Source organism: Boleophthalmus pectinirostris, unplaced genomic scaffold (assembly GCF_026225935.1).
Source record: "Boleophthalmus pectinirostris isolate CB_2022bp ecotype Guang Dong unplaced genomic scaffold, ASM2622593v1 HiC_scaffold_6, whole genome shotgun sequence".
In the NCBI taxonomy this organism is placed as follows: domain Eukaryota; kingdom Metazoa; phylum Chordata; class Actinopteri; order Gobiiformes; family Gobiidae; genus Boleophthalmus; species Boleophthalmus pectinirostris.
This window is the reverse complement of record NW_026571447.1, coordinates 21,063,061-21,085,290: the sequence shown is the minus strand read 5'-3', so window position 1 is coordinate 21,085,290 and position 22,230 is coordinate 21,063,061. Positions and strand designations below refer to the sequence as shown.

The following is a 22,230-nucleotide window of genomic DNA, read 5'->3' as shown; positions in this document are numbered from 1 at the left end:
GGTCACATATTGAGCTAGCCGATTAGCCACGTCATGTAAACTAGCCAAGAAGCAGTTCTGATTAGCTGACAAACATCGTCTTTGAGGGTTTACGATCGATTTTCTGTAGAATAGTTAGTACTTTGTGCATATATATTTGCCCGTGATTGTATGGAAAGATGTCAGATATCGGAGACTGGTTCAGAAGCATCCCTTTAATCACCCGAGCATGGTTTGCTGGGTCCATAATTGTTCCCTTCATTGGAAAGCTAGGATTAATTAATCCTATGAACCTCGTGCTGGCACCACAATTGTTCTTCAATAGATTTCACGTAAGTTTTCGATATATATGTATATATATTTTGTGTATACGAAGAAAAGTCGTTTCTATGTTTCGGGTGTAGGTAATGCACTCCATGGTAATGCAGTTAGCAGGTGGCTAACGAGAAACTACCTAAAAGGCCTTAGCTTTTAAGCAGCCAATAAGAGAACGCGACGTATACGTGCACTTCCGGGTGCTGTCAAATGCATATCACGTTACAAGCTTGCAGAGCTGTATTTAGTTGTAATTTTGGTCTGTTTGTCAAATGCAGTCGTATTTCCTCGTCCTGTTGTCTGGAAACTGCCAATAAATCTTACATTATATTATTACATTAATATTTAACATAAATAATTAAACCTCGTAAATTAGTATTTTATTACTTGAGTACCTCACTGCGTCTAAAATACTATGAGACACTATTGAATGCTATGGTACATATTTTATTGTTTTTAAAACTCTAACCAGTTAAACAATTGTTGACATTTCTGTTGCAGCTATGGAGGCCTGTAACGTCAACCCTGTACTTTCCAATCTACCCAAACACAGGGTTTCTTTACTTGGTCAATCTATATTTCCTCTACCACTACTCCTCAAGGCTGGAAACAGGTGTGCATTTTTCTAACTTTAGTTTAGTAGCAATTTTAGTTGATTTGACAATAAATATATGTGCTCTCCAATGATGCTTCACATGTCCAGGACGCAAAGCTTGATTGTTTCTTTTCAAATTACTGACAAAATTTAATAAAGACAAATGTCCAGAACGTCACAGAATTTAAAGATGTTAAAATAATTTCGTCATAAATGACATTTCTCTCTCTACAGGGGCGTTCGATGGCAGACCTGCAGACTATGTCTTCATGCTCACTTTTAACTGGCTCTGCATTGTTGTATCCATAATCATTTTATTCAGATAAGAAACCTTTATATTCCACTGTAACACTTCTACTGGCTGTTCTGTCTTGCTGCTTATTTAGTTATTGTACAATGTTTTCCCAGCCACAACTCTTATCGTCCCATCTTTTGTGCTCCACTCCCACTGCAGCACTGTACCATGTCAGGGTGGCTCTGTGCCAGTGGCCCGTGTCAGTCTACCCCTGCAGAGGAGAGAAACATAATCTAGGTCATATGCGGCAAAGAGGGCCCTGCCCATCTCTCTAATTTGGTCTGTAGAAATTAGTCTGTATGTGACTGAAGCAAGTACAGTTAGTGTATTGCGTGTTTTATCTAACACCATTTTATCAAAACATTTTACTCATTTTGTGGACAGTTTAAGTTCACATCAGGTAAACGGGGGGGCAATGGGTTCATATGTTTGTGTTGTAAAATGAGGCACTAGGTGGCAGCTCCGAGTCAAGTTTCTCTGTTATTGTACTGTCCTTGACTCTAAACTATAGATAGTTGGACTGCTCATGGACATGCAGGTGAGACAACATTCACAAATTAAAATGTTAATGAACTCATTAGTTTTAACACAGGAATAAAATTACATTTGTTGTTTCAGCTGCTGATGATCCCACTTATTATGTCAGTGCTGTATGTATGGGCTCAGTTCAACAAGGACACCATTGTATCATTCTGGTTTGGAACGAGATTTAAGGTACATTTACATATATTAAGGGGGTTAAACTCCTGTACTCTAATAAAAAAAAAAATTACATTCCTGAAATTTTGTGGCTTTCTTGTAGGCACACTATCTTCCATGGGTTATACTGGGTTTCAATTTCATCATTGGTGGCTCGTAAGTAATGTCAGTTATCTATGACAATTTATTTTACCAACTGGTTTAAAAATTATATTTTTACTTGCAGTTTTTTGAATGAGCTAATTGGAAACCTAGTGGGCCACCTCTATTTTTTCCTTATGTTCAAGTACCCCATAGACCTCGGTGGACGTGCTTTCCTCTCTACGCCAGAGTTTTTGTAAGTCATACTTGAACTGGTAACAGAATGTGAATGATGTTCTTTACATTGCAGCCTGATTAAGATGCTTCTGTTTAGCTAGTTTTTTAAAACTCTAGAAAATGTTTTCAGATTGTGTGACCCTGTTTTAAACCTCCTTGTTGTGTTCTCTCTGCAGGTATAGAATTTTCCCGAACAGGAGGGGAGGGGTGTCAGGCTTTGGAGCACCTCCCACCAGAAGAGCAGCTCCTCAGGAACAGGCTGGGTTTGGAGCAGGGCGACACAACTGGGGCCAAGGATTTCGTCTGGGGGGTGAATGAGTTTTACCCCCCATTGCCAAAATTTTAACCTTAAATGACTGCAGTTTGTAATTTTGGGGAAAATGTATGCCTCTTCACAAAAAAAAAAAAAATAATAATAATCGTTTGAGAAGAAGACGTTTCCTAATGTAGTACCGCACAGCAAGCTTTGCTTTAACTACTACTGTGGATGTGCAGCAGAGAACAAGAAGAAAATAGACAGTTATGGATTTATATATTTGGATGTACAAACTCTCCTCACTTTTTTCTTAATCCTGTCCATCATTGATCTTTTTTTTTACCCCAAGTTGCTGTAGAGACCAATCACAGCTCTCTTCTATGATTTTGATCTTTTCTCTCTTGATTTCTAAGATGCCATATCAGAGTACATTGTAATTTCTTGTGTACTGGTTAAAATAGACAGCCACTTACAGCTGTTTAGAGGTTTGTTTAGAGGTCTCTACATTGTGTTAAGTGTTTGAGCTGCCGTAGCTCAGACTCCAGCTTTGTCTCAATCTAAATTCCTTAAGGATTAAATTTTGTTTTTGTAAATATAACAGTTCTTTATTGAAAGTACACCTAGTCCATGTGTTTTACTGACTTGTGTCTCATCACAACAAAACATGTCTCCGTAACAGTTGAATGTGTATTTATTCTGTTTAAGCAGAATAATGGAAAATGAAAAAGCAAGCAGTGTTTACTACAAGCCAAAAAATGACCAGTATTTCAGATTCTTTAAACATGAAACTTAAGCAGTGCCATACACAAACATTCAGCAAGCACTGCTGTATACCTGCTTAGACCAGTTAGTAATCAAGTACTGATTGGTATACAGTTTATGATGGTTAGTTAATGATGCAAATTTTGTCTTTAATCATACCCCAGCTGTATATTTGAAGGTCATTACACAAAAGTGGCTAACTTCATCATAAGGCTTTTGCAAGTTTTCCTTTTTTTTTTTGTCAAAGTTTGTCTTCATACAAGAGTTTCACCCATGTGTGGCTCAATCACTATGGACTATAGACTGAAAACTTGCAAGAAGCTTAGTTTGGAACCGAAATGACAACAAAATTAGAAACGTAACAATATGAAGCTGGTATTTGCATTTAGCCAATTGTCACTTTTGTGAAATAGCCCTCACCCTGAAATTTCTAAGAACATTAAGTGCCAATGTCTTTTTAGAAAGATGGGAAAGTAAGAAACGTGTAGTCACAGATTATGAGGGACCTTTGACTACTTTACCATGCATGAGTAATTTATATCTTAATATTTGTATGTTCCGTCAATAATACTTCAAGTTTTGTTTCAACAGAAATTAAAAACTGTAATAAACCATTGAGAGGACTGTACCAGGTTTAGAGACAGAGACATGTCAGGTGAAAGCTTCAAAGGCAGCGTGGCGGAACAAAACAGGACACACCTCAAGTAATAAAATAAAACTCACTCAGTATGAAAAGCCCACATTCGGCACCATTTGAACACATCTTATATACTGAGGCAAAACATTTTCATAGAGAAGACATCAGGACATACAGTGCTTTCATTCCTTGGTCTGTGCTAATGCAGCTCTATTTGCCCAGAACTGCAAACCCTCAGTAAAGCTGTGGCTGTTTCTCCAAACACTGTTATTCCCACTAATTGCACTTCTAGCACTTTCCAGTGTAAGTGATTTTCACTCTCACTAGCAAAATATTATGAGGCCAAGTCAATAAGAAGCTGCAGAAATAAGGAAAGGTTAGTTTCCAAATGGCTGGTACAGTTAAGCTGAAAATGTCTTACATTACTTAATCTATTACAATGACAGGAATATGTACAGTAAGTGCCATTAGTGACTACGCCTAATGAACATAATGATTTTCAAAAATATGACAATATTTTTTGATTATTATACACTTTGATCATAAAACAATAACATTCCAGTTTGGGGCAGTATAAAATGGTAACCAAAAGTGCCCTCTTAGTAAAACTGTACAAACACCCCATACAGAAAAATATTTACATGGTGCTTTAAAAACACACTTAGTAGTAAGAACAATGCATCAAGTCCAGCTTTGGCACTCCTCTTATGTCCATTTACGCACCACACTTAAGTGCTTTTCAGTGCAAATCTCCAAGGTCCATGGTGCTTCAGGTTGAGATCTCAGCGAGACTGTTTCCTCACTATTACGATCTGCGCTAGGCTTTCTCATGATCAGAACAAAACAACCAGCTCTGAAAACAACAGAACAAGAGGACACATTCATGAACAGGATATTAGTAAACGTCTTGCACGCATGTGTGAATGTGGTAATGATCAATTGGTCCTAGTATCAAGCTGCCGTCCTGGCCAATTCTGGCACAGCTTTGAAGTGTGTTAATTACACAGTGGTAACTTCCTGGGCAAAAGGGACTGCAGCTGTGGTATCTTAAAGAAACAGTTCACCATTTATACTTCTTAGTTACTCCATTTACTATGATCTCTTATGTTAAATTAATTTCTTTAGTCATCTTGCCCCTCCAGCTGCCACTCATCACTCACCTCGCCTATGTATGAATGCTGTGTGTGAGTAAAGTGACCTGCCCAAGGACACAATGGCAACATGTTTATGGAGGTTGGTGGATGAGTGCTGAGCTACTTCTGCTTGACCCGAGTGACCTTTAGTGTTATTCAGTTAAAATATAGCTCTCTAGTTTCTACTTACATCAGCCTGTAACCCTGCCTGGTTGCTCCAAACCCAAAATATTTGTTTCTGTAGCTGCTTGAGGGTCCTCTCCCACCTCCACAGTCACCTTCACCCACCTGAAAAACACAGAATTTCAATAGCTAGTCATTGCCTAAAGTATTCTCCACATAGACAGAAATAGATTTTGTTCCCAAAGAGAGCAGTCACCTCCCACTGTCTGCAGCATTGTCACTGGTTTTGTCTGGCCTTGACTGGGACAGGACAGTTACTCCCTGGTCCAGCTTTTCTGGTAACCACTGTACTGTGTCTTGGTCCAACTGCTTTGAGTGCTCTGTCATATTCTCACCGGTATTTTCTTCTGCAATGTATAAAAGAAATTGCTTAAGAAAATGTATGACACATTTTATGTCATACATTATTGTTTTGGAGGGATTTTACCTTTTGCTGTCAAGGTTTCTATAGAAATACATTGTGGTTTCTCGGATTTGCTTTTTGCTTTCAGATGCTCTTGCATCCACTCTAGTGTTTCACCATTTTTTAGAGCAGACCGGTGGTCCTTGAACCAGCGCACAATGTCGGTGCGTCCCAGACTGGTTTGGACCTCCAGCTGACTGTACTCTTCTGGAGAAGGCCACTGTGTCCGACAGAACATCTGTTTGGAATAAAAAAAAAATTACTTATAATACAATAATAAATGAGCACATCCCATGACTTGATCAAATTTTTATTAATTTTGTAATAATCACAAAATCTCCCATAATTTCATGATGAGGCTTGTTGCACATTTTCAAGTTAACATAAAAAAAAAATTAATTGTATCATTACACATACACACATTCTCCAGTATATATGTAGTATATTTGTTATTTAAGTCATGTAAGTTGTGTTCTTTTTTACCTCTCTGAGCAGAGTGAGGGAGCGGCTGGTGAAGGGCGCAGGACTGTTTGATGCAGAGAGTACGGGGGGATGGGGCGAAGATGAGGAGGAGGAAGTGAGGATGGGGGGAGAGGCGGAGGACGACAAAGTCGGCGGATGTGGGGAGGATGCTGCCAGGACCGGAGGAGATGCAGATGAACAGGACAGAAGAGGGGGGTGGGGGGAGGAGAGATGGTGTTTCCCCTCCTGTTCACGATGAGACGCCCCGTTCTGCATTGCCCCTGGACGATCCTCTGCACTCTTCATGCTGAGAAGAGCCTTCTCCAGAGCTCTGCGCTCCGAAAACCAGCAGTCCACCTCAGTTTTAGAAAGACGGGTGTCCTGGGCCAGCTGGTCTGAAAAGTGGTCAACAAAGATGTCAAAGAGGGGTCCAAAAGCTCATCTCTCCAGGGGATGGTACAACAAGCTCATTAAAAACAGTCCTGCTACTTCTGTCAACAAGAGATAGTGCTGTACTTTCACCAGGGTGAGGAAATATTAAGTCACACTGAGTAGACTACTTTAAATAATAATTTTTAAATAAATTGGCATTCAAGCTGCTGTTTGTTGGCACACAGAGGGAACCACTAACCACTAAAAATATGACAAATTGAAAAAGTCAAAGTGATTTGAGCCTGTAATTGATGAACACATACCATAGTGAGATATAAAGTATTAGAAAGTATTATTACCTAGCTCAGCCTCTGTTGGACAGCTGCTCTTTTGGAAATTCTCCTCCAGAGCCTTCAGCTGCTCAGAGCTCTTCCCTTTGACTCTCTCCAGCAGCGGAAACTGACTCGGGACAATCTTTTTCATTGGGCCATCTTTAGGGGGAGAATTCACTTCTGCTTTTACCAGCACAGGTGGGGGAGGAACACCTTTAATAGATAGTTATAGTTTAAGAAAAGAGCATGACTAGGCAGTCTTTCAGCCCACCACAAATTACAATTTTGAAGTAATAAAAAAAATGAAGCCACATTCAAGTAATTCATTAAGGCACCATCTTTACCTTTGAGATTGAGAAGTCTCTGCTCACTGAACCACTTTTTTATTTCTCCTCTGGACAGCCCTGTGTTCTCTATCAGCCTGTAAATCTATAAAATTATTAAAATTTAAATAAAAATTATTATCATAATTTTAATCATAATTTTAATGATCAGAAAATAGATTTCTCTTCTTACTTCATCTTCCTCAGGGAAGGGGCACTGTGTATAGCTGGCCCTCAGCACAGACAGTTGTTCCGCAGTTTTGTTTGGATCAACTGTGAAGCTCAGGACTTTGGGTGAAGACAGTTTAGGTGAAAGCACAGGCGCAGAAATTGTTTGAATTATGGACGGCCGTTTGGTCTCTGTGGAAATCGCAGGGGAAGGCAGAGGTCTTTTAAGCGATTGTGCAACCTGAAAAAATAAAAACACCTCATAATACCTGATAAAAGCATTATACATTGTGGAATTCTGTGGAGGTTTTAACTTTGGCCTGATATGAAATGTGAAAGCTAAAATAAACATGATCATGTGTATATTGCTATTTGTATGGTTGCTATATAATGTCTCTAAGCATACTTTTAGCAGACATATTTAGTGCACCTGGTTAGCCACAGTGAGAGCCAGGGGGGCACAGGTGACTGCAGATCCATTGGCCACAGGCGTGAGCACGAGGCTGGTCTGACCCACAAGCTGACAGGGGAGTGGCTGAAGAAGGGAGGCTGCAGTTGGGGTGGATTTGGAGGCCGAGGTGGAGCTTGAAGAATTGGAGGATGTTTGTGAGTTGAGCTGAGGGGCCACTACAGCAAATGTCTGAGGGATTGTACCGTTAAACATTTTCTTTCTTGCTTCTTCAACCTGTTATAAAAGAAAAGTTATACATTTACTTTATACTGTAAGGAAAGAAATCCTATACAACCAAAGTGATAATAGTGTGATATTTACCTCCTCTGGCGACCAGCTTATACCCTGTTTTAGCCGTTGTGTGGTGAACCAAACTTTGATCTGCTCTTCTGGGTGTTTGGAGGCTGCAGTAAGCCATGACAGCTCAGCCTGGGTTGGGTAAGGAAACTTGTTGAAGGAGGAAATAAGGGTCAAGTTATCGTCAAGTGAAGGGTTATATTTGGTCGTATTCAAGGGCACAGCAATCTTGGGCACCTGTAACATACAACAATAAATATAGATAATTGAATTTACAACATTTAGAAATAAAGCAGAGTGTGTCATTGTACTACTTGGCTATACAAGTATGATCTCTGGGTTATTTAATTAAAATAACTGCAATACTATTTCCATATGTATACATGTAGACAACATGTATACAGGTGTTACTAGGTCTGTCATGATAATTACAATATAGACTTATTAAAAAAATTACAGACATAGAATATTTTGGGGGGGGTAATCCTGCTTTAGGGTTATAAATTAGTTTCATTTTTATCCATTATATTATATTTTTGTTAAGCAATATATTAAACTTCAAAAACCTGCGTGTAGTTGAGAGGCCGCTGTAGTGAAGGCATGATGTGAGCAAGGCTGTCCGCTTTGAGGAGCGTTGACTCTGGGATGATGACTGTCCCATTCACATTCACTGCGGTGATTGGCTTCTTAACCAACTCTGGGGCAAGTTTACCCAAAGCTCCATCTGTCCATTTACTATCCGAAGACATTATTTTTGGTTTGCTGATTTTGACTGCAGTGGGTTTATTCATGTCCTCCACTTTACCAGAAATAGAGCTAGAAGAGTTGTAAATAACAGCATTATTACTGCATCCCTCAATTGTCTGTTCCAAGATTGTCTGATTGTTCATTTTGATGCGTTTGAATTTAAAGTTGCTCTCCCCGGGATGACACCTCTCGTTGTGCTCTGTTAACGTGTCAAACTTCTTGGTGTTAAAATTGCAGACAGCACACAGGTACAAAGGGTTCAAGATGACATTGGGGTGGTTAGCATCCACATGTTCTTTAAAAGTGTTAAGATTTTGGGTGGAGAAGGGGCAGTATTTGCACTCGTAGCCTCCCTGTTGCTTTTGTTGGGACTTGGTGAGATCGGATTCTGCTGTGGTATGGTCTGTTGATGACTGTGAGTCCGATGCCTTATCTAGAAGGTCCAGATCCATGGGTAGTTCTTTCTGTGATGAGACATCAGTTTCCATTGGGCTTGCATCTCTATGGTTATTCACATTTGCCTAAAACAGTAAAATTAGTTAAATATCAAAATTACATTACACAAAAATATGTCCATAATTTGGCAGTGTACCTGCAAATCACATGCATCCTCTATTTCATCGTCATCTGGTTCCACTATGGTGTGGTCTGGTCGGATCATACAAGGAGTAGATGCTTTCCGTCGACTGGCCATGATGTTGGCTTCTCCCTAATGTTGTCTTTGTGCTTAAAGTTAAGGTGCCTGATTTGCTCCACTCCAAAGTCTGAGTGAGGGGCAAATAGTATTGCAGAAGGTGCAGCAGAAAGTCCAGCCAATATAATATCCAGTATGAGAAAAAGGACTAGGTGTAGACCAGGTGTAGGACCAACAAGCTTGTACCCTCAACCAGGGGACATGAAAGTCCAGTGGAGATAGGACAATTCTGCACAATGTTGGGGGCTTGCTGACAGTGTCAGCTCCAGTTCTGGAGGACCTCCTGCATGATAGGTAATTACCTAAAACAGAGAAAACAGTTCATAAATAACCATCCATAGTTTCACATTTAATCTGATAACATGTGTTTGTTTTCAGTTATCAGTTACTTAACCATATATGGACTTTGTTCAGCTCAATTAAACAGCTCCTAAGTCTTATTTCACCTTTATAAGCTACAATAACAACAAACAAGAGACACTTGAAATATTATGGTCTCATCACCTTGAAAGACTATGAATATTCTGATGTGATAGTCAATATGCTATTACTAATAGTGTTTCACTCCAGTAAAAATCCAAAAGATCTGATTATGCGACAACAGTGCTTTTGTCAAAAACAATGTGAGTTGAAGTCAACATGAAAATTAAATGAGGCAACAAGTAATAAATATAAAAGGGAGAAATGATTAAGGTAACACACTGAAGAATGTAATCTAAAAACACTATTAGAATTTTTTTGTTATCTGCAAATAAAGTACTATCCTACCCAAGAAGTTTATTTCACATATATTTTTCAAAGTATACTTTTCTTTACAAACATTTAGCTCCCCGTCATGCCATCACTACCCTGACAAAAGACACAGCCCAAGAGGACGTAACAACATTGTTAAAATGCAGACTCATTAAAGTGAAGTCGCTATAGCAACTGTGGATGTCTAGCTGTAGCTGAAACACCCAACCAGAGACACCAATTGTATAACATCATCAGAACCGGACAGACATAGAAAATCATTTGGGTGTGTCACAATGCCCATAGTTTAGTATATAGCAGGCTTAAAGAAAACACATGAAAACCATATGGATGCTTGAGATATTTTACTATGCTGAATTATGTGATGAATCAATGTTACTTGCTTTAAATGAACAGCAACATATTACCCCTTTCAACATATTTCTATTGTTGTATTGTGACTTTTGACTTTGACACAAAAGTTAAAAAAAATACATTGAAAAGGCCTACACTTCAGACAAAAAGACTCATCATCATACAAGATATACACACAGCGTAAACATTGTTAAGCAAATATGGTGGCAGCATTTGTTACTCCCACTCACTCACTGTCACCGTCTGCCCTAAATTCAACAACAATCAAGACACACATACACCACAGAGCAGTGGAAAATGTGCTGGTTTAGTCTGAAACAGTACTTTAGTTATATGACCTACTGAACTTCCACTGCTCTTACAGTCTGAGCACTTATCAATGCGTTTGTGGGCGATAGTGGTACGATGACGAGAGAAAACAGCAGTTGGTTAAACCCACACAGGTAGCGAAAGCACAGAGAGACGTTTCATTTGTGCTGTGTATTTTCGCAAACTGTAACACTGCATATTTAAAATGCAGCTTTTAGCCATTGACCATTCAAGTGACACTGATTTGTATGAATTTTGATTTAAAGCAGTGAAGGTAATCCGATGTGGGCTGGTTGGCGTGGTAATTAGGAACCATAATGAGTCATTTGGGAAAATTATTCAAAACATTGCCAACGCTAAAAAGAAGCTGACTCACAACAAAAGGAACAACTCCATGTAAACAAACAGCTTGCCACATACACATTAAACTCTTCCATGGAGCGCATCAAACAAAGTCAAACACTGTGTAAATACTGCTGTGAATGCTCTAGATCCTCTGGCACAAGCTCTGCCTCTCTTTAAACATGTTTGTAAGAGGAGGATAGAGATAGCTGCTGGGAACTGTGTACCAACTGCAGTGTGAAGACGATTAAATAAACAAAACAATCAATCAATATTAGCTAGTCATTATATTTGCACCAATCAGGCATACCATTAGTGAGAGATGCCATGCAGTGATGGGCAACAAAAGAAAGGATTGTTTTCATACTGTACTGTGGCAAATTCTGCAATACTGATCTGATACAGATATAAATGAGTTTTGTATTAAATGCATTAAAACTGCTCTACTATATTACCTTATTTTATCATATAATTTGGAATTTTTGTATCTTCTAATCTAGACAAACCTAATTTGTACTGTACATTAATTGGTATATTACGAATATATAACTAGTCTCAAGTCCAACCCCAAGCTCTGATAAACCTTATTAGCCGTAAAACCTTACATTAATAGTACTACAGCAAATCAGTGTATATTAGTTGATAGATGGCTACTGACTGACTGGCACCTCCAAAATACAACAGCTGCAAGAACAGAGGATGATAATGAACAACGGAGCGTACCTTCTTTGTCCTTGGGGTATTATTTGATCGCTTCATTTGTTTTCCTCTAAAAACAAACTCTTTACTTTCAGAATTTACTTTTGTACAAAAGAATATATTTAAATTAATATTTGATTTACACACACGCAAAATCCAAACTTGGCTGCTCCAACCCCACCTTAGTCTCCCACCTGTTTGGTTTGTGTGTGTAGCCCAGTCAGCCTCTCTGTGAGCTCCCACTGTCTGACGCTCATTAAACTTGTATGAATACTCAGCCTGGCATCCTCTTGCCAGCCTGTCTGTCTGTCTGTACTTGCCTAATGTCTGCCAGTGCGATTGGCGCATCATATTACTGGAGCCATCCCTCTGAAGAAGTTACCTTAAATGCCACGAGACACTAATACATTCATCAGCTATAATCAGTTTAGGCTTCATTCTGGCAAACATACAAGAAAGGGAAAATCAATCCAATTTTGTCAGCTACTGAGGCACTAATGTCCAAAGATAGATTAAACAAGATCAAATTGTACAGTATACATTTATTTTTAGAGATTTCATGGTACATCCTGTGTCTGTGATATAGATAATCGATTATGCAAGAATATAAAAACATGTAATGTGTAATACACTTCTTATTTACATTACATCAACAGTCCTTTGTATTAATTATAGACAAATTCTCATATGAATCAAAGCACTACTTCTATTGCTCTACCTATGCTTGGATTTACTGGCTATAACACATTGACTTGTGTGACTGACTAAGTCGCTGGTTGTCACCACAAACTTTGGTCATGCTGTTTTTTATTGTTGTTTTGTTGTTGTCAGACTGCGCTAATCTACACTTTAGCATAAGAGTACCATTCACTAAGAGTAATATATGCAGTAGAGTTGCAGCAGTAATATAAAGCTGGTTTCCACGACTATGGCTGCATAAGTAAATCAATAGCAAAGACTTTGTTGTTGCATCTAAACTGTCCTCAATTGTGTATATCACAACCTGAAAAACTGTACTCCTCAGCAGCAGCTCTGTTAGCATAACTGTACTAGGCGTGCGTCTTTGTTTTGTTTTCCCCATTGACTGCCTCTTCCACAAATCAGCCACTGCAGAGCGGAGGACTGAGTCAGGGCGAGTATAGTGATGCTGAAGAGAAGCAGAGGCATTAATACAACAGGTCCCAGCAGGGGTGTGCGAGGCAGAATTTCGGACCGGAGCAGAATTAATTTAAATCTCATCACAGAGCTCCTCTAGCGTGCAGCAAAATGGTGCACTGTGTGATATGTTCTGCATAGCAACAGAATTGATGGCAGGAGTGGAGACCTATGAATATTAAGATGTCAGTGCTTAAATAGCCTACTCTTAGTGACAGTCCCAAGTCTCAAAAAAGTTCATAGGCAATATTTATTCAGAAGCGAACCCTGAAGCAACCTATCAGGAGCAGTGAGCACCAGAGTGCAGCACACAGGGATCCATCTCCAGATCGTGAGCTAGACTTGGAGATTACCTAGACCTAGATTTTACCTGTTGTACATGTTTTGGGCAATAGCAGTATTATCATTAATGAATATATGTTTGATATGTTTGTTTTCAGCCTTAAGAGTCACCACCACTATATTTCCAACTGGCAGAACTTGGCCAATATAAAGAACTGCAGCACTACTATCCTATGCTGCACTGTCAAAATTTTCCATCAGAATTTCAGATCCTGTTCTGGTTAACACTCTTTAGGTTACAAAAGCACAATGAGACATTTTAACATGCTGCCAGGCTGTGGCAGCAGCTTTGACCTTGTTTGAACCAAAACAATGTTGAGAGACACTGTGGCCTATATACAGTGCATTACCAAATACTGTCAAGCTGGCTGCTCTGCATTCAAACCCACGCCCTCTCCACTTTTAAACAGCTACCATTTCTCTGGATTTAAGAAATCCTAACATGTGAAACCATGTAATATATTGTTGTATTTACACCATTTCAAGACTAAGAACTAAGCCATGACTAGCACTGGACCAAACTGGACCAAACTGGGCTCAGACCAGGACCAAGCCAACCCAAGTGTGAATGCACCCCTAAAGGCTAGTTTATGGGTTTATCATACACTCACCAATCAGAGGCTGCTGAATAAAAAGGGTCTAGGTTTGGTTAAAGAGGTCTATTATAGCTCTATATGTGTTAAGTAGACAATACATGACAGTATGTGACAGTTATGTTCCAATATGAAATGGTAAAATAGTCATTGTGTCTAGTGCTGGAATCCAGTTGTAAAGGTAGGCAGGCCACTATTACTATTGGACCACCAAACAACACACATGAGCATTTTCAGCAACTTTCAGTGCAGGAACTGGCTCAATACACTCACTCAGAAAGGGCAAACTTTAAAAATATCTGCTTGTCACCCACTCCGAAGGTTTCCACGGTAACAGTGTAAGCAACAATGATCATGGCTTGATGCAGGAGGTGCTACTTCGCAGAGGTCAACACAATGTGGTTAAAACTGTCAACCAAAATACTTCTGTCATCATGTTTTTATTATATTATTAAATTATTATAGACACACAACAGACTCTGCTCTCCCAAAACAGACCTTCCTGGGAATCAATGGCATTGTGCTGATGTTAGCAACAAACATTTCAATTCAAACTGGTAGAAACTTTACAACTACAGATTTTTGATTGCTATACAAAAGAAAAACACTGCAATTCCATTATCTATTGAATTTTCTTTCAATAACATAATCCAACAGAGAGAACCACAACCAGAACCCAGCAAGTGTTTCATGACAGTTGAGTACAGCAGCATTATTATAGTTTGAAGTGATTTGCCTATTTTATCTGTTCACCTACATTTATTTTTAATCCAAAAATAACTACAACTTGTACTAGCCAAGTTTTCAACTTTTACAATACAACAAACTGTATCCTTTTTCCAAGTAATGAGCTGCACTGGTAATTAGAAAGGCACATACTCAAACAACTTAAAACAGGTTAGACTTTTTGATTGGGTTTGGTTTATATCCTTGTAGAGGCCCCAAATAATGATAATCCATTGGACTTTGGTGTTCATTATCTTATATTTACCGACGTGTCCCTGAGCTCTCACTGTTTCTATGGACCAGGCTCCCCACCTGTCAGTCCCGTGGCTTCCCTGCAGTGGGCGTGGCTTGCACATTCTTGCTCTCGCCTTTCTCTCATTGGCTGGAGCTGGGACGAGGGTCGTGTTAGTGCAATAGTGTGCGGCTGACGTGGTGCAGTGCAGAAAGACTTTAGTAAGCACTCTCTTTCCTCCCTCTCTATCTCTCTTTTTCTCTCTTTTTATGCTTCTCCTCCCTCCCTTGTTTCTAAACTTGAGAGATTTCGAGGGCACAGTTGGGACGTGGGACTGTGCCCGTCTACTCAGGCAGAAAATGACCTACATGACAAACACAGCGAGGCTAGAAAACTTTCTCAACAGCTGCCTGCAGTGCTGCTGGTGTTTTGAATTTCACCAGCGCAATTCAATTTGTCACTCAAAGTAGTCTAATTTCCTGTGACATTGTGCAGGCTGGCAGGAGGCGTAAACTGAATTCTTAAACTCCATAGTGCGCCCTGTGAAATCCACAGTATTCTGGAAGTAATGAAGCAATCCGACATAGTCTAAAATCAGCAAAACAGATGAAAAATCATTACACGTTTACAAGAGAAAAGGAAAATAAACTAGAGGTTCTTGAAAAAAAGTTAAAATACTGGACATACATCTTGGTACTAATGCAGACTCTAAGATCTTCTAGCTAAATGCCCTTTCCAAATGTCTACAACACTTTGTACTTTTAAAAATAATGTTATAATCTTTATGTGAGGGGAAGTGTTTGATCTTTATTCCAAGAGACAGTGATCCAAAGTCTCATCTTAACAGATTTAGATTACTGATAGAAATTACTGACCTTTTCTGAAATGTTGAGAACAAAAGTGACTTTCCGTATGCATTTATCCAAGTTATAATATTTTTTTCCCCCAAATCCCAAACATTTGGGACAGCAGTAACATTAATAAAAGAATCAGGTGTGTGCATGAGTCTCCCACACAGTAATCACACTGTATGCCACATCTAGGCCAAACCTTGTTTCTCATTACACTGCTTAAAGGTATGGTCTATGCCTTCTGGACACAATTACACTCAATGCTAATGTACCACTAACCTTTTTGATATTTTGGCATTTTCCTTTACCAAATCTCATTTAACTTGACAAAGACCTATTTAATGTGCACTGTGTATCTTTTCTGGTAGATTGTCTGCTTGTCTCTGTATTTCATTGCTATTCTCTTCCACAGTATGACAAACTGGACAAAACTTAACTTCTTCTCCATGGAGGCAAGCAGGTGACACCCACAAGTTACAGGTCATATCACTGGAGAGTATACCAAACTAGATTAGAATAATTAGAATACGTGTTTCAATGTATTTTTGAGCAGTAAAAACATCTACAATAAGCAAATCTTTGACAGATACAATAAATTCCAAATTGTGGAACATTCAAGACAAAGCAACACATCACAGCAACATCTTCATTAAGACAGGAAGCAGAAAATGTACAAAGTGCACCTTTAAATGTACATTTAAGCATACTAATACTACATTTATAATAATAACACATCTTTATTAAAGCAACATGGCATCACGCTGTTCAGCTGTCTCCACTACAAAGGAATCTGATAAATTTTAAGTTTAGAATGAATGAATGCAGTGTATTATGGAAAGCTCAAAAGAGCTGCAGTTCTACGAAACCTTGAGATACAGATATTGCACCAGCTTACACTGCCATGAAAGTATTTGTCGAGTCTGGTTGCAATATTGTGCACTCTTTGTAATAATGGCATTTTCTAATGTTTAGACTTTTTTAACCCCGAGTTCTGCAATGATATCCAATGTTTAAAGATAACTGCAGTGATTACTAATACGCTTGTTGTGCAACAAATCTGCATCACATTTATGGTTATGGAGCTTTGTCTTCCAACTCCCCCATGTCCACACTAGGCCTCTGGGCTCCACCCACAGGTGATGAGCTCATCCGTGGTTGCCTTAGTCACCCCACAACACGTTGGAGAAGCTCTGTTCCAGGCAAGGTACATTACAGTTGTTAATATGTTCATATTCTTGCGTATGACACCACATTTTCAGGGGACAGGAGCTAATAACCTTGTATGAGTTTTGGGGTAAAAATATCAGAAAGAAAATCCACAAATATTATTATCATTATTTATAAATTCAAATAAACTACTCATTGCATACCCTATTACTCACAATAATTATTTTTTTAAACCCGGATCATCAGTAAAGGTCTGTAGTCTGTTGTGATGTCATCTGAAACCCAGAAAGCCCTAGAACAAAGGCCGGTGTAGACGCTGATGACATCACTGCAGAGCCAAGCTAAGCAACATCCCCAACGACAACAACAGCCTCCATGCAACCCACGATGAGTCAGTCGCTTCAGCGGGGGAATGGACACGTTATACAGCCCAGCAACTTGAGCTGTGCTAAAGGACATGAAAAGTACTAAAATGCAGCAAAACCAACTAGACTAGACTAGTCAAAAAGATCCCAAACTTAACTCAAAGCAGCAGCAGGTAGTTGAGGTAGGGCTGGGAATCACAAGGTCCCTCATGATTCGATACGATACTCGATACATGGCTCACGATATCAGGATATGGCGATACATGTGATAATTGATATACTACACATGATATTATGCAATATATCACTATTTTGAGCCAAATACATTTAACAACAGTATTTCTGTGCAAAATCAGTATGAAAAAAAATAATCTAATCATTAAAACAGTGAATATGTCAAGTATACTGTCTAAACAATTTTCCTTTCTCGGGAACATACATTAAAATTGTAGCACTATAATAAAATATAATAATTTAATAAAATATACCAAAAATACAAAAAAATATACCAAGAAATACAATAACAATACTGTATCACCAAATTCAGTATCACAATATATCGACATATCGATATTTTAGCACACCCGTAAGTTGAAGTTTGAAATTGTCTCAAACACAATAACACACCTAATAACAGACAGGTATGGCCAAAAAGTTTTTTCATTGTGTCAGTTGAAACCTTCAACAAATATGGGCCCGCATCTAGCCAAAACAAACAGCAGGAGGATAAATACTTGTCAATCATCACAAATAAATCAATGAATGCTTGAATAACTTCAGCAAATCAATACAAAATTAGTTTCAAACCAAGTAATCTGAGTATTTATACCTTAAGTGTGTTATATGAAATTGTACGCCATTGTCTAATTGGGGTTTAGTATTTTCACATCTACACACCAGCACCTGCTTTTCCTTTTTAATCAATAACAACTTTAACCGAATAGAACTGTCAAGAAGAAAATATCAATTCATCACTCAAACAGAGATATATTAAACCAAATGTTTAGGCACTGAGTAGCTGTCAAAACAAAAAGATCTTCATTTATGACTCAATTGGTGGGTTGCAGTTTGGCACCAGTGCTGTGAATTTTACAATTGAAACTGACAGGGACAGACATAGCCTTGTTCGCTTTTGTTCTTGCCATTTGACGACTGTAAATAGTTGAAATGTAACAGGAACAAACGGCACACATCATTTCACAGCCTGATGTTTTGGCCGTGACACTCTGGAGAGGTCAAACTCTGTAATGTACAAACGCTGGTATGTAGCTGGAGAGGCAGTGGATTTAAAAACCAAACATAACAGCTGGCCAAAAAGCTGTATGTAAAATCTCTCTTTTCCAAATGCTTAGACTCTGTTGTTGTCCTGCACGAGGGATGGGACAATGGTGAAGCAGCGACATCTGTGCATCACTATAATCCCCAAGTTACAACAGTTAAAACAACAATTTACAACACATAACACTACTATTCAAAATGTCTTGAACAAGCTCTTGAAAAATGTAAACAAAGAGAGGTGCATAAAATTATAATACAATGCAAAAATACAGTAAATAGATTTTGTTCAGATTATGGTGGTGAAAATAAATACTACTCTATATTAATAATTTTCTTTGATACTATTTGTAGAGTTTGGATGTCACGTTTTGATTATATTTCATTTAAGCAGTCTTTTTGAATTGAGCAGTTTTTTTTTTAACGTTGATGAAAAATAGATTCTCAGCTGGACTATCCTGGTTAAATAAAGGTAAAATAAAAAAGAACAACAAAGTGAGAGTCGTACGGAGGGACCACCATAGTCTCTTCAGCTAATGGGAAACACTGCAAATATTAAGATTGTAAAAAGGCCACAACAAAAATAAAAGGTATGCCTAATTTCATCCATAACTGACAAAACAAATCAGATCCGGTCCATAATTATTAACATTTTTACAACTAAGCACAAAATGAAAAGCTTCTTCAATTTCAGTCACTAATTATTCATTGCTGATGCTGCTCACTGCATCTAAAGAAATACAATGTGATTTAACCATTTGCTTTTATCAATACAAATGCTTTACTTTACTGCAGGATCAAAATTCAAAATGTTTCTTTTGTTGCTTCAGATTACATAGCTGATGTTTCTAGTTTTGACAGATCGCACCAAGAAACCATATGAGGTTGTTTTATCCTAACATGTGAAGTGCTGGAGCGCATGTCTCTATACTCGGAGGAATTACAGTAACAGAAATGACAGCAAGGTTAAAGAAGCTGTGATCAAAATCCGCCTGGTGTCTTTTATGGAGGTGTGATGGGAACTGCATCAGAAGAAATGAACAGAGGTCAGAGCGTGCACAAAGTTTATCATCAAACATCAGGATCTGACATTATTCAAGTCATGACACACTTTTTATCGACTAGATGAGTTGCTTGCTTTTGGTCCCAATTACTGAACCCACCTGTTGTGTCAATGTAAGCTGGATGTTTGAGGCCACAACATAAATGAACAGGCATATTGATTTAAAATGTGCTAAATAAAAGTAAAAACTTGAACGTTTTTACATGGCAGAGCAGGTTGCTAAAGGGCCCATATTGTGTTATTTTCTGATCTAAATTATAATGTTGTTTCCTCATCAAAAACATACCTGGAGTTTTGTTTCATTTACGCATGTTTAACACACAAATCCTGCATATTTAGGCTGAGTTCTTCTCTCAAACAGAAAACACTGTTCCACCTTGTGATGCCGTGTGATAATACATTTTAAACTCCACACCTTCACTTGAATCATTTTGATAATTTCACACTGGAATTATCTATACTGAAATAAAGGTGAAAAGTAGCTGTTAATTTGAAAACTACCTCTTCATTACATCACAAGGTGGAACAGGGCATTTTGTGGTAGACAGACTCAGTGCTTTTGGGATTACTCAAACATGGGTGAATGAAACAAAACTCCAGGTATGTTTTTGAGGACATAACAAATAAATTAGCAGGGAGAACCAAGGTTTGTTTGTGTGCATTTATGTAATTACACATTTGTCATGATCACGTTGCTGTTAAAACGTAGTGGTTTATGCTGTTCATATGTCAGATGTTGTGTTTATCCCCCTTTCATCACTGATTCAAATATACCTTACGTGTTCAAGCATCAAGCTCAATCAGTGTTTTGTATATGCTGTAATGGCTTATGTTGTGTAATAGTTATTATTATCTTCGGCAACAAATTATAGTTATCAGTAAAAGACATGTTTTTTTTCCAAATCTACAACTCAAAAGCCTACTAAAGGTTTATGCCCTCAACTATAGAAACACATCGTAATATGAATGCTTGGATGATGAAACCCTGGTAAGATGGACTATGATTGTTTGTGTACTTACAGTGCAGCCTATCATTTCTTTGTTTTTGTTTGATTTTCACAAAAACATTACTCTCCCTAAAACTGATTGCAAGTCATTCATTGCACCTAAGTTCTCCCAAAACAGAACACTGCACCCACAGCTGGTTGCACAGCCTGAGTGGGGCAGAGCAAGTGACTTAAGTTTGTGCCAAATAAGAAAGCTAAGACATGGGTTCAGCTGAGCACATATCGTGTCTTGCATGGCGCTATGGCACAGCGTTTGCAGTAAGAGCCGCGCACTAGAGGGAGGGAGCATCCCTCGGGGTAACGTTACGCCTACATCAGAGTCGCACAAATCAAAGTCTATAAACAACACCACACTCCAAAAGTTGCAATGAGACCGCAGCACCGCTCGTTTTGAGTTGGTCCACAGACGTACGGGAGAGTTTAGCGCGGCGAGACGTGAGGGGCTCCGAGAAGCACTCTCCCCAAATGTTCCCCCTCTCTCTCGCCATCGACGTAACAACATGTCGGCAATGGACGGCCATGTTTTGCTGGTTATGTCGACACGGGGAGGAGGAAAAAGTAGACACGATGTTCTTCGTCTCTGTCTGCTACTCTCACGACCCCCGCGTTTAAGAGCAAAACTTGGCCGAATTAACAACTTGGTGGGCTCATTGTCTGCAGGTGGAGACGACGGGGCAGGCAAAGTTCATGCGCCGAGACAAGTTAAAATATTTATATTGAGGCTCGTGGCGTGGGGAGACGCACGGGGCGATGCTAGCGACGTGAGAGGTCCTACCAAACAAGTACCATTAGCTATAACTTGAGACTTTTTAAGAAGGGGGCGTTTCGGAGCAAAGAGACAGAGGAAGAGTTTATCCATTTCTTACCTGCCCGCGGTTTTGGCGCGATGCTCAGGTGAAGCCGCGAGTATGGGTACTAATACTCTGTTATTAACCCACAAAAACTGTCAAAGCTGGGCTAAGCAATCTCGCCGTGGTCCGGTAACCGAGGAGACAACAGGCGACAGGAAAGGAAAAATTGGCGATCACAAGAAGGCTCTACGCCAAAAGCCACATGACCGCCGACGTCAGAGTACGTATTTGCATGCCGTACCGAGGCGCTCGTGTCCGTCCACAGAAGATCCATAGTGCTGTAGTCGAGAAAAGTTGGGATCCAGGCTGAGAAAAGTGGTGCAATAGAGTGTGCAGGCTGCGACAGTAACACCGGAAGCTCCACAAAGCATGCTCGATGCTCTAAAAACACATGACCTGGGTTCTGGCGCCGTCAACTTTCCCTGTCCTGATGATGCCTGCCTTTCTGTTATGACCTAATTGAATATTACATGATCAGTGGGGCGTCCGTGTCACCCCCAAAGCTCCACCCCTTGTTTTTGAGCACCCACCTCCCCTTCTCTGGTCTCTGCTTCAGCCTGGCTATTTGCGCGTGCGTTTGGAGCGGGTGGAGAGAGACGCGTGGGACTGCTGCAATGGACTGTTGTCTTTACGAGGGTTCACTCAATGGCCCATGCCTACCTGCACATAAAACCGGTGTAACCATTTGGCTGTGCTGAAAGGTGAATTTGGGGTCAGTGAGAGTA

General features: G+C 39.3%; 2 protein-coding genes across 3 annotated transcripts; one reads left to right on the top strand and one right to left on the bottom strand.

Annotated features, from left to right (window-relative positions):
• The first annotated feature begins 10 nt into the window (after positions 1 to 10).
• derl1 (derlin 1) lies at positions 11 to 3,074 on the top strand. Its single transcript, XM_020937357.2, has 8 exons — positions 11 to 311; positions 796 to 907; positions 1,124 to 1,188; positions 1,696 to 1,722; positions 1,803 to 1,898; positions 1,987 to 2,039; positions 2,110 to 2,220; positions 2,378 to 3,074. Exons 1-8 carry the CDS (start codon positions 159 to 161, stop codon positions 2,517 to 2,519), a joined length of 759 nt encoding a protein of 252 aa, XP_020793016.1. The 5' UTR covers positions 11 to 158; the 3' UTR covers positions 2,520 to 3,074.
• Positions 2,378 to 21,970, bottom strand: LOC110171709 (zinc fingers and homeoboxes protein 2). Of its 2 annotated transcripts, none has more exons than XM_020937474.2 (13): positions 21,747 to 21,970; positions 9,320 to 9,723; positions 8,547 to 9,248; positions 8,005 to 8,217; positions 7,663 to 7,917; positions 7,258 to 7,473; positions 7,086 to 7,170; positions 6,769 to 6,954; positions 6,059 to 6,432; positions 5,600 to 5,813; positions 5,369 to 5,519; positions 5,180 to 5,277; positions 2,378 to 4,709 (listed from the first exon to the last, which is right to left on the bottom strand). In XM_020937474.2, the coding sequence occupies exons 2-12, from the start codon at positions 9,419 to 9,421 to the stop codon at positions 5,181 to 5,183; spliced, it is 2,595 nt and encodes an 864-aa protein (XP_020793133.1). In that variant the 5' UTR covers positions 9,422 to 9,723; positions 21,747 to 21,970; the 3' UTR covers positions 2,378 to 4,709; position 5,180. The 2 variants fall into 2 exon arrangements, with proteins under 2 accessions (XP_020793133.1, XP_020793132.1); XM_020937473.2 differs by lacking the exon at positions 21,747 to 21,970 and adding an exon at positions 21,521 to 21,737.
• Between the last annotated feature and the right edge of the window lie 260 nt (positions 21,971 to 22,230).

What these genes read in the sequence shown, in the direction of transcription:
- derl1 (XM_020937357.2), top strand. Translation starts at nt 159, where the DNA reads ATGTCAGATATCGGAGACTGGTTCAGAAGCATCCCTTTAATCACCCGA. An exon ending in TTAACTGGCTCTGCATTGTT is followed by an intron (nt 1,189 to 1,695) that starts GTATCCATAATC and finishes TCTAAACTATAG; the next exon opens with ATAGTTGGACTGCTCATGGA. An exon ending in CTCTCTACGCCAGAGTTTTT is followed by an intron (nt 2,221 to 2,377) that starts GTAAGTCATACT and finishes TTCTCTCTGCAG; the next exon opens with GTATAGAATTTTCCCGAACA.
- LOC110171709 (XM_020937474.2), bottom strand. Translation starts at nt 9,421, where the DNA reads ATGGCCAGTCGACGGAAAGCATCTACTCCTTGTATGATCCGACCAGAC. An exon ending in GAGACTTCTCAATCTCAAAG is followed by an intron (nt 6,955 to 7,085) that starts GTAAAGATGGTG and finishes TATCTATTAAAG; the next exon opens with GTGTTCCTCCCCCACCTGTG. An exon ending in AATGCTGCAGACAGTGGGAG is followed by an intron (nt 5,278 to 5,368) that starts GTGACTGCTCTC and finishes TGTGTTTTTCAG; the next exon opens with GTGGGTGAAGGTGACTGTGG.